Below are 12269 nucleotides of genomic sequence, written 5' to 3' on the forward strand. Positions count from 1 at the left end.
AAAAATCTGGCCTATTGAATTGCAAAAAGTTTGACCCCTCTTTCCCCATCATCAGGGGAGAGTCCAGGCACCACTATACATTACTTGGTCGGCCGGTCCTGGCGATATTGGGGGAGGATTTAGCCACCTAAAGTCTTCATTTTACACAAGTCACATAAAAGATGCATATATGATTGGCTCATCTGTGTGAAAATATTTTAGAGGATTTCAGGAGATAAATAATGATCATGTGGATAAACCTTTAGCTTTAGCGTTCCTTTAATAAATGTACAGACTTGTCTCGTCACACTCTAAATTAAAGGGTCTTTGCATCATGGACATTCTCTATTACAATGGTCTTTCAATAAAGAGTGTCCCAAGTGCTCATCTGTAATCTGACAGCAAATGCTCAATTTCCCTGCACCACCCCTACTGGGGAAATAAAGTATGGCAACTATTTGCCTTAAAATAAAAGGTCTGTCTTTGAGCTGATGGGGGTACTGCGTCTTCTTGTGGAGACTTCCAGTTGGTGTAGAGAGTCTTTTAGGCCGGGCCAGTGCTTACTGGGAAAAAAAAATCTGCAAATTAACTCTTCATAAGCAGGACAGCTGTTTTTCCAACATCACCTAGTGGAGGTAGCTAAGGTATATGTCTCACTGGTCCTGCTGGTAGTCTCTGCTTTCAGAAACAGTACCCACATCAACGTCACATGATGTCGTGTGAGATCCAGTCATTAATTGAGGCTTTACCGGCACCAAACGGAGAAGACTGAAGTGAAGAAAACCAAAGGTAGCGGAAGCCATAGGAAGAATGGGCAGAGAGCTGTGGTGGCAGGATGGGTGTGAAGAAAGGGGAGTATAATATTTTTAACCCATGCCTGACCGTAAAAAGCAAATTGAGAACTTTGTGAATCCAATTTTTTTGTGAAATTTGTAGTGAATTCACTTTGCTTTGAGTCATATTGCTCCGTTATACCTTTAGAGCTTGCGCACACGTTGAGTATTTGCAGCGCTTTTACAGTACCAGCAAAATAAATGATATTTCTGAAATGTCATGCACTTGCTGCTATCTTTTTCCTTGCGTGTTTCAACCATTAATGCTTTTTTTCAAATCTGCAGCATGTTGATTCTTTTCAGTGTTTTTCAGTATTTTTCACCCAAATTAATGCATAAAAAAGGCAAGTAAAAAGGCATTAAAAATGTGCATAATGTATACTGCGTTTTTCCTGCCGAGAGATACATTTTTAGTGCAGAAAATCCGCTGCAAATACTCAATGTGTTCAAATATCCTTAACAGGGTTGTCCGGTCTTCTGCTAAAAGTCTACAGTCACTCTATGTGAGTGCAGACTTCTGAATCCTTGCAGAGCGCACACTGCATGCTGTCAGGATTCTCCAGTATTGTTGCCAAGGGCAGGCAGTCAGGTGACCAGTATTTCTGTCAAAAGCGGGTCACATTCCGACTAGATGTGTTCGGCCTTGTTCAATTCACATGTATTGCAAATCCCATACTTTTGGTCACCGGCAATACTGGAGAATCGTGACAGCATGCAGTGTGCACACTGCAAGGATTCAGAAATCTGCAGTCACACAGAGTGACTACAGACTTTTCGCAAACAACCCCTTTTAATGACCAATGCTAACTTATAGGATAGCTACTTTCACTGGGTGGCACTAGAATGACAGCTTTCTTTTTTCTGGAAAAGCGCTAGTTTGCATAAGCCGTCTGTGTAGCATGTGTATCTTACGCTCTGGATAATAGATGAAGGTCCTGAACAGGAGAGAGATTTTCTTGTGCGATGCGGCTTTCCCATTAATTTAAATGCAATCACATAGATCTATTGACTATACCATGATTATAAATACTAATTTTCTCTATAATATTTAGTATTAAATTAGCATAAAACTTTGAGAGGTTAGATTCCATTTGACTAATGCACAATTAAAAAATTCACCGAAAACAGAATATAGCAGAAGCAGCTAAATACATTTTAGAATCCTATATATATATAACCTACGTTATACCGCTGCTATGCCCGAGATTGTCAGCAATTACCAGCCCTCTGAGGTTAACTATGAAAGGATATGTAAGAAAGAAAATCCCATTATCATATATAACATTCATCTAAGTCTATGCGGGTTTGTTTCTATAGTCTTTTGCTTAGAGGAGAAGAGGATTTTATCTAGGAGCTTCTCGTATTGTCATAGCTCTTTAGGCTAGTGCTTAAAAAATAAGCTTCAACATAATTTTGCACGCTTTAGAAGAATAATTGTCAAAGAATTCATGATCGTGGCGATAGATCCTCGCATAAAAATAAAATATATGCCGATTGGAGGTGGAGACAGCTATCAGTTAACAGGCTCGATGTAATTGGCGGGCAGCATCCCCGTCTTCCCAGTTCTCTGCACTGTGCCGTACATCCATCCTTCGTCAATTGGCTGCACGTTGACAATGTAGTCACCGTCCCTGAAGGAAACCTCATCATCGTCCTGAGCGCTGTAGTCGTACATGGCTCTGAATGTTCTCTGCACAAGACAAAATGGAAGGACAATGGATAAAGTGGTTCTTATTTTTTTTTTATTTTACTACCAGTTGATATGCAACGTGTACATTAGAGGATAGCTCTATGTAAAACTTGAAGACTCAAGTTTTGCTTCCCTTCTAGGGATGAGTGGACCCGTGGACGTTCGGGTTCTGTTACCCGACCCAAACTGCTGTCACGCAAGGTGAGGGAAAGACTAAGTGCACAACGACAGGAAGAGGGGGAGGAAGCTCAAACACTAGGGAAAGGGGGAGTGGAGACCCCTAGGCAGATCTGAGAACACCCGAACTCCCCTAACGTTCCTAAATAGGTTCCGCACCTATCACCGAGCAGGAAACCTAATCCCTGACTGCCCCTAGCGATAGGCCCTAGATAGGAAAGGGACAGGGTGAGCACTAGTCAGCCCCCACTGCAACTAAAGACAAACAGGTAAACAGACAAGGGAAAACACTTAGCTTGAGAAGACACCAGAGAGATCACGCCAACTAGGCTCCAAAGGAACTCCAAGAAGACACTAGCCGACTACTAGTACTTCAAGCATAGACAGAGGAAAATAGAGCTATCACCAGCGACTCTCTGGAGAGACTGAGGGTATTTAATCATCCAGCAAGGGTGTGTCAATTAGCAGCAGATGGTGAAGGTAACTGCTAGGTCCTAGAGAGAGCAGGATATCACTGCACAGCAGAGATGGAAAGATCAAGAAGTTGCCTGCAGAGCCAAGCGCAATGACCTTCTACAGCCGGATCCAGAATGCCTCTCTGTCACACATGACACACCCGTGACAACTGTAATCCAAAGTTTGGGTCGGGTACCAGAACTGTACTTGAACTTGAACCAGAACCCGAACCCCATTGAAAATAATAGAAACCCGAACTTGGAGCTGTAAAATTCTCTCTCTCCCCCACCCCTCCCTGGAACTCAGAAAATTGCAACAGAGTATGGGGAGAAGTCCATGTTTGGCATTTTCCACCGGACACTAATTGTCCGTTACGAACCCCGAACTTTTAACTTTGGGTTCGGTCATCTCTGTTCCCTTCCTTACAGGGAATGTATCGTCAGAAAATGGCCTATTGTTTAATCAATAGTTTAAAATTATTTTTTTCTTTTAAAAATGTTAGCTTTTCTTTCATATCATAATCTGTATTGAAAAAGAAAATTAAAAATCTCACAATTTTTATGCGGGCCACTAGGACTATTTTAAACTCCTACTTCCTGTTCTTTAGAGAAGACTTTTCAGAAGTCGCATTATCATCACAGTCAGTATTGCAAAGACAGGTAACACCACCAGTGTGAAAATTTGCAAGATTTCTATTTTTTCTTTTAATGCAGATTTTGATATGAAAAAAAAAACATTTTGTCAAAAATGTAAAAAAAAATGGTTATTTAACGCAGAAAAATATTTTACAGAATAGGTAATTTTATCATGATATATTCCTTTGAAAGGAGTTGGTCACTTTGGATAAACTTTTTTTTTTTTTTTTTTTTATTAAAAGCGACTCCATTGGTCACCGGGGAATAAGAAATTGTGCCTAAAGTTAAAGTTTATCTATCCATGTTTCAGAAGAAAAGGATAGTGAGACGTGGAGGGAAGCTGATAATTGGAATCTCCAAATCCAGCGCTATGTTTACCTGCCAATGTCTAAGCCCCGTTGTTTTCAGTTTTTTTTTTCTGTTTCTTCTTTTACTATATATATAGTATATTTTATCCATTGATGAATCTCCATACTCACCAGACTTGGTGAAGGTGAATGTGCATGCGGAGAATGCATTGACCTCATAGAGGACATACTTGACTGGTTCATGTAGCCAAACCCTTGAGACTGAGAAGGATGGTAGGCACCCGGATGACCAGGGGCTGCATTCAGAAAACAAATTAGTAATTATATTATTCATAAATCTTAAAGTAAATGAAAAACAAAAACACTCTGTTCTCCACAATGTATGCAACCTAAATTAATGAATATTTACCTTCCGAGCTTTTTTTTCCTTCAAAAGGACAATCTACTTTTGACCCAAAGACCGAAATCTCTCTGAACCACTTGGCAAATGCTCAACTTATAGAACAGATCAATACATTTTTATTATATTTTCTTTTTTCTCAAGAAAAAGTTTATTAAGTACCTTGTACTTGCCTTTTCTTAAATTAAAGAGAACCTGTCACCAGGTCAAAAGTGACCATTTTAGCTCTTATTTTATTTTTGCTGCTCCCCAGATATTGAGTTGTTTTTTTTTTACTTTTATGGGGTTTTTTTTAATCCGCCATATGGTTCTTGAATAAGTGGCCTTTTATTCAGTGCTAACTTTTATGGTCTTTACCAAGGGGGTGTGGCTCAAAGGGTAACTACAGTGCAGGCTAAAGACACACCCCAGAGTATCCTGTGAACTACGCCGACGTGTAAAGACCATAAAAATTAGTACTAAAAAGGCCCATATCTCTTGAACCGTATCGGGAATTTGAAAAATAAAAATTAAAAAATACTCAGGGGTGTCACAGAAATAAAACAAGAGGCAGAAATGGACACTTAACTAGGCAGTAAATGTCAAAAATAGGATGACTGTTCAATTTTATTTTATGATGAATTCCACTGCTTATACCCAGATACAATCTAAATAAAATGATATTGAAATGTACTTATTTTGTCCTGATCCTTGGTCAGACTATACCCTATATGTACAGAAGTAAAATTGTAAAGGCAGATTTGCAAGGGCATTATTGGCCACAATAAAGACAGCAAAATTCCTCTTGGGGTATAGAAAACAAAAGTAGATGTAGAAAATAAATGTATTTTTATTTTATTTATACAGGCTCATAAATAACTTTCAGGATTTATAGCCACCAGTAGAGAGAGCTCCAGCACCCATCCATTGCCTCCTGGTTGTGACCTTGCAGTTAATGGAGAACAGGGGACACAAATTCTGGCAATCGATGAGGACTCCATTATTGGGATATACACCAATATAAGTGATCACCTTTATAATGGATAGGTGACAACTTGCCAAGACCAGAATAGTCCTTTAAGGACCAATGAGGTCCTTGAAATATGTATTTTCATTGTGCATTAAATCTATGTAAAAATGGAAGCCATCACTAACATATATATATATACATATAATATATACACTGCTCAAAAAAATAAAGGGAACACTTAAACAACAGAATATAACTCCAAGTAAATCAACTTCTGTGAAATCAAACTGTCCACTTAGGAAGCAACACTGATTGATAGTCAATTTCACATGCTGTTGTGCAAATGGAATAGACAATAGATGGAAATTACTGGCAATTATCAAGACACCCTCAATAAAGGAGTGGTTCTGCAGGTGGGGACCACAGACCACATCTCAGTACCAATGCTTTCTGGCTGATGTTTTGGTCACTTTTGAATGTTGGTTGTGCTTTCACACTCGTGGTAACATGAAACGGACTCTACAACCCACAGAAGTTGCTCAGGTAGTGCTGCTCATCCAGGATGGCACATCAATGCGAACTGTGGCAAGAAGGTTTGCTGTGTCTGTCAGCATAGTGTCCAGAGGCTGGAGGCGCTACAAGGAGACAGGCCAGTACTCCAGTAGACGTGGAGGGGGCCGTAGGAGGGCAACAACCCAGCAGCAGGACCGCTACCTCCGCCATTGTGCAAGAAGGAACAGGAGGAGCACTGCCAGAGCCCTGCAAAATGACATCCAGCAGACCACAAATGTGCATGTGTCTGCACAAACGGTTAGAAACCGACTCCATGAGGGAGGTATGAGGGCCCGACGTCCACAGATGGGGGTTGTGCTCACAGCCCAACACCGTGCAGGACGCTTGGCATTTGCCACAGAATACCAGGATTGGCAAAGTCGCCACTGGCGCCCTGTGCTCTTCACAGATGAAAGCAGGTTCACACTGAGCACATGTGACAGACGTGACAGAGTCTAGAGACACCGTGGAGAGCGATCTGCTGCCTGCAACATCCTTCAGCATGACCGGTTTGGCAGTGGGTCAGTAATGGTGTGGGGCAGCATTTCTTTGGAGGGCCGCACAGCCCTCCATGTGCTCGCCAGAAGTAGCCTGACTGCCATTAGTTACCGAGATGAGATCCTCAGAGCCCTTGTGAGACATATGCTGGTGCAGTTGGCCCTGGGTTCCTCCTAATGCAGGACAATGCCAGACCTCATGTGGCTGGAGTGTGTCAGCAGTTCCTGCAAGATGAAGGCACTGAAGCTATGGACTGGCCCGCCCGTTCCCCAGACCTGAATCCGATTGAGCACATCTGGGACATCATGTCTCGCTCCATCCACCAACGTCACGTTGCACCACAGACTGTCCAGGAGTTGGCAGATGCTTTAGTCCAGGTCTGGGAGAAGATCCCACAGGAGACCATCCACAACCTCATCAGGAGCATGCCCAGGCGTTGTAGGGAGGTCATACAGGCACGTGGAGGCCACACACAATAATGAGCCTCATGTTGACTAGTTTTAAGGACATTACATCAAAGTTGGATCAGCCTGTAGTGTGTTTTTCCACTTTAATTTTGGGGGTGACTCCAAATCCAGGCCTCCATTGGTTAATAAATTTGATTTCCATTGATGATTTTTGTTTGATTTTGTTATCAGCACATTCAACTTTGTACAGAACAAAGTATTCAATGAGAATATTTCATTCATTCAGATCTAGGATGTGTTATTTGAGCAGTGTATATATCTACTATATAATTGTCTTATCCCGTCTGTCTGTCTGTCTATCTGTCTGTCTGTCTGTCCTGGAAATCCCGGGTCGCTGATTGGTCCGGCCGCGGCCAATCAGCGATGCGGCATTTCTGAAAAACATGGCGGCCGTTAGCGGCTCATGTGCGGCATGGAGGTCAGCGACGATGCAGCCGGCTACCTGCAGCATAAGTCCCCCGACCGCAGGCGCCGCTGACCTACATGCGGCTATCGTCGGGAGATCAGCGGCTATGGCCGCTTATCTCCCGAGGACAAGTGTGACGCCCCTCCCCTCCTCTCCTCTCCTCTCCCCTCCCCTCTCCTCCCGTCCCTCGCCCCGCTCGATCAGGACCCTGGCACCCGGCTTCATACTTACCCCTCCCCTCCTCTCCCCTCCTCTCCTCTCCTCTCCCCTCCCCTCTCCTCCCGTCCCTCCCCCCGCAAGATCAGGACCCCGGCACCCGGCGTCATACTTACCCCTCCCCGTGCCTCCGCAGCAGCTCCTGTGTCTTCCGCTGATGCTCTGTGACGTCTCAGGTCAGAGGGCGCGGTGACGTCTTTACAACGCGCTCTTTCCTGACCGGTCACAGCGCACAGCGTCAACATGCCGGCTATGCTGGAGTCCAGAGAAGCAGCTGAGAAGGGAGGTGAGTATTGGATTTTTCTTTTTTGTATGGGGCCATAGGGGACCTGCATGGGGCACTATGGGGGGATGGATATACAGGGGATATGACTTCCTGCATGGCGCATTATATGGGGGGGAGAGGTGACATCCTACATGGGGCATTATATGGGGGGGGGAGAGGTGACATCCTACATGGGGCATTATATGGGGGAGAGGTGACATCCTGCATGGGGCATTATATGGGGGGAAAGGTCACATCCTGCATGGGGCATTATATGGGGGGGAAAGGTCACATCCTGCATGGGGCATTATATGGGGGGAGAGGTCACATCCTGCATGGGGCATTATATGGGGGAGAGGTGACATCCTGCATGGGACATTATATGGGGGGAGAGGTCACATCCTGCATGGGGCATTATAAGGGGGGAGAGGTCACATCCTACATGGGGCATTATATGGGGGAGAGGTGACATCCTGCATGGGGCATTATATACGGGGGATGTGACATCCTGCATGGGGTATTATATACGGGGGATGTGACTTCCTGCATGGGGCATTATAAAGGAGGGTCGGGAGACATATGCTAGAATACCCGATGCGTTAGAATCGGGCCACCATCTAGTATATATATAATCAGGATAAACATACGACTGAGTCATTTACACATTAGATAAATATTAGTAAAGCAAATTAAGATCAACTCCACACAATTAGAACATATATTTCCCTTTAAAATACTCAAAAAAAAACATTTAGAAAAATAAAATCAGAGTTTTCATTATCAACGTTTTTGTGTTTTATCATTAGGAAAGTCCTGAATCCTTTTTTTTTCTGTCCTGATTATCTCTGTATACTCACCACATCAATGTAGTGTCATAAATGGAAGTAGTAGAAAATAGAGATGAGTGAATCCATTCAAGATAAATCAAATTTGTCTTGAATTTTATAAAAAAAAATTGTGATTAACCCAAATCCAAACTTTTTGGATTGGCCTCTGGCGATCCCAGCAAAATGTTTGCCGGCTGGCTGACATTTTTCTAGGTTGTAAATGACCTATTATCCCCCCTTTGCACCACTGCCAGCGTCTGAAGCCTCCATCTGTCTCTTAACTTCCTCTTTCAGCAGGAGACATCACATGACCGCTGCAGTCAATCAGAGGTTAATGCTTGGCTGCAGCCTTCACATTCCATCCCAGTCAGAAGAGACATACTTTAGTGGACAACCCCTTTAAGGAATAATATATAAGTAGTGAAGAATGTTAGACTTCCATGACCTATACAAATACTTTCATTTTATCTTCTTGATGATTTGTAATATTCTTATCCATAAATATTAGAAGACAGCACACAAGCCTGTATGTTATTTGTGAAGCTTTGCACAGCAATCAGGTGTCACAGTGCTATTTAAGCAGCCATCCCATGTACAGCACTGATATTTAACACGTCTCTGAACCTCCGTATGTACATTACCTATATATTTATACATTTCCAGGGGGAATAGCACAACGCAGATTTCTAAAAAAAAATGTTTCACAACGGTTCCTCACAAGTTTCATTATATTTTTACTGCCAGTGAGTAACAACTTGCTTAAAGGGGTGTTTTCAGGATCCCAACGTATCACCTGTCATTGATGACAGACGCCTCAGCTATCTGCATCAGACCAATAAACTTTGACTATAGCAGCACCATGAATGCTCGACCATCACTCCATTCAAATAGGGGAAAAAGTCAGCCATTATTTTTCTAAAATGAAGCAAAAAATGTACAAATTTTTGGCTTCAGCGGTGGTCACATGCTATAACTATTGGTATCACCACTGACTGATGGGTGGCGATACAAGCACAGCAAGTCAGAGGACTGAAGAGGGGAGCAATGTTGGTTTTCAATTCAATACATTTGCTTCCTTTTTCTTTGGACATCTTCTTATAAGCAGGTCTATGTGTTTCCATAGTAACAGACTACAAACAAACACAGTGTAGTCAGATTCTGCCGTTATGTAGTCCTCTTTATTATCTGTCTTCAGGGTAGGAAGAACCAGGGCCAGATTGAAAATCAACTCATGACTACATGATCAGATCAGTCAGATCAGGTTTGTTATCATTAGTCCAAATGGTAGCTGTATACACAAAACGGTAGGATTTTTTTTTGTACTCAAAACGATTGGAAAAATTGTCTCATTTTTCATCATATATGCATTAGGGCAATCATTCTAAAAAGGAAAATGTTTTATTTTCTAAATTGTGCAAAGTATTTAAAGGGAATCAGTCAACAAGATTTAATTCCTCAAACTATTTACAGCATATACTCTTGCAAAGACAAGTCTAGCAATACCTTTACATGGCCAGTCCATTCTTCCATTACTGAAAAAATCATCATTTGAATTGATATGCAAATAAGGTTGAAGAGCTATGGTAGATCTGAAACCTCTGTCACTCCAGCTCTATTCCCCACCTCCTCCTGCTTGACTGACAGCTCCTTTGCTTGAAGTCACACAGCATAGAGGCGGTCAGTCAAGCAGTACAAGGGAAAGGGAGCACTGGGCGTGGGATAGAGCTGGAGTGACAAAGGCTTGGAAAGTCCTTCCACACATTTAAACTACTTTAGCTTCATTTGTATATTCATTCAAATGCAAATTTCTCAGTAATGGAGGAACAGATAGTCTAGCTAAAGGTATTTCTGAACTTGCATTTGCAAGTACTACATGTCTATATAAATAGTTTGGGGGTGAAATTTTGCTGACATGACTAGAGGACGTTGATGTGTTCAATCTCGCATACGGTTTTCTTGATAGCGTGAGCCAGCAGTGAGGCCAATGGATAGAATATTGCAAGGAGGTTGAGATAGCGTGCTACTAAACAGACTAGAGATGGAATGGTTGCATTAATTAACACGGGATTTAGGTTTGTTACCTCCTTCTTCAGATGCCTTTGTTCCCTCACTGTAGTAAGAGATACTAGATTTCATCTCAGACACTTCTGACCTGTCATCAGCCTGACTCACTCTGACCACCCCCGCGGAGTGGCACGAATGCCTGTTACCCAGACTAGCTCTCTCTACAAATAGAGGAATACTACAGTGACCGACAGGGAAAAAAAGAGAAAACAGATGCAAACAGTATGGAATAAAATGAAGATGTGGGATACAGATTGCGACAGGTTGAACACAGAGATGTATGCTATACTGTGCTATTCCTAAAGTACGAGGGGGCAGTGCGTGACGCAGGGATTCAGAGAGAGAATGGTGTACCATGCACTGCTCCTAAGGGTCCCATACACATTAAAGTCAACCCAATCTAAAGAATGTCAGTTGCTGTCCGGTAGCAGCCTTCTCTCTTCGCCCAATTGACCAAATTGGCTTTCAGTCAACAGCCCTTTCATATATATGGGCACCATGAAGCTCCAAATTTGTCTAATATGTATCAGTGTTGCCTGGAGTGTCACCGTAGGCTATGTTCACACGTTGAGTTTTTGCAGAGTTTTTTTGCTGCGTTTTTTTCATGCAAATTAAAAGCGTTTTTTTTACAGTACCAGCAAAAGATGAGAGATTTCAGAAATCACAAAATAGGAAGATCCGGCTCAACGGACTGTGAACAGACTTTTATTCACAAAAAGTGCTTGAAAGAGGACACACAAAGTCATAGGTACAGCTTAAATGGAATGCGACATCGACGCGTTTTGGTTGACTGCACGAATCAAGAAGTCTCACCCAAAACGCGTCAACGTTGCATTCCATTTAAGCTGTACTGCTGACTTTGTGTGTCCTCTTTCAAGCACTTTTTGTGAATAAAAGTCTGTTCACAGTCCGTTGAGCCGGATCTTTCTATTTTGTGATTGCTTCACGCCTTGACACAGCGTTCTCCGAGCTCCGAACACCATCAAGATGTCTCCAACGGTGAGCTGGATTTAATCTAACTAGGTTTCAGAAATCTCTTGCACACTTTCATTTTTTTCTGCTGCATTTTTTAAATATGCAGCATGTCAGTATTTTTGCAGCATTTTTTCACCCATAGAAAGCAATGAGTAAGGACAAAAACGCAGCAAAAACGCAGGTATCAGTTTTTGCAGTGTTTTTGGTGAAAAAATGCAGCTCCAGCTGGATGTGAAACTCATTAATTTTTGCGATTTTTCCAAATATAAACCATAATGTTTTGGTATCATCGCATGATCATGGATGTTAGTATTTTTTTATTGTAATGTAATTTGCACTTAATTTTTGTTTAAAGCAATCTTTTTGTCTCTCCCTACTCCAAGGATAGTTTAATTGAATCAGTGATAATTAAATTAACGATGTGTTGAAAAAAGTAAACCCCGCCCTACCTAATAAACCTATAAAAAAATGTATTAGAATTAATTTAATCAACTTGCCCTTTTATGCAAAAATAATTTACGGTTTCACCTTCGTCTTGCATTGATCGCCTAACACCTTGTATTGTTCATGCT

At 42.1% G+C, this 12269-nt stretch overlaps 1 protein-coding gene across 7 annotated transcripts in view; it reads right to left on the reverse strand.

Moving 5' to 3' along the window:
• Positions 1–234: 234 nt before the first annotated feature.
• The window catches only part of NEBL (nebulette), a 292333-nt gene continuing 280298 nt past the window's right edge, over positions 235–12269 (reverse strand). For 6 of the 7 annotated variants that reach the window (XM_073677485.1, XM_073677481.1, XM_073677483.1 and 3 more), the window contains 2 exons: positions 4250–4374; positions 235–2502 (listed from right to left, as the gene is read on the reverse strand). In XM_073677485.1, coding sequence (XP_073533586.1) covers positions 2326–2502; positions 4250–4374 — 302 coding nt within the window. In that variant the 3' untranslated portion in view covers positions 235–2325. Of the gene's footprint in view, positions 2503–4249; positions 4375–10739; positions 10884–12269 lie in introns of all 7 variants that reach the window. The other variant, XM_073677486.1, reaches the window with a different exon arrangement.

Source organism: Phyllobates terribilis, unplaced genomic scaffold (genome assembly GCF_046119375.1).
Source record: "Phyllobates terribilis strain yellow unplaced genomic scaffold, ASM4611937v1 Scaffold_4__5_contigs__length_816908805, whole genome shotgun sequence".
Classification (NCBI taxonomy): domain Eukaryota; kingdom Metazoa; phylum Chordata; class Amphibia; order Anura; family Dendrobatidae; genus Phyllobates; species Phyllobates terribilis.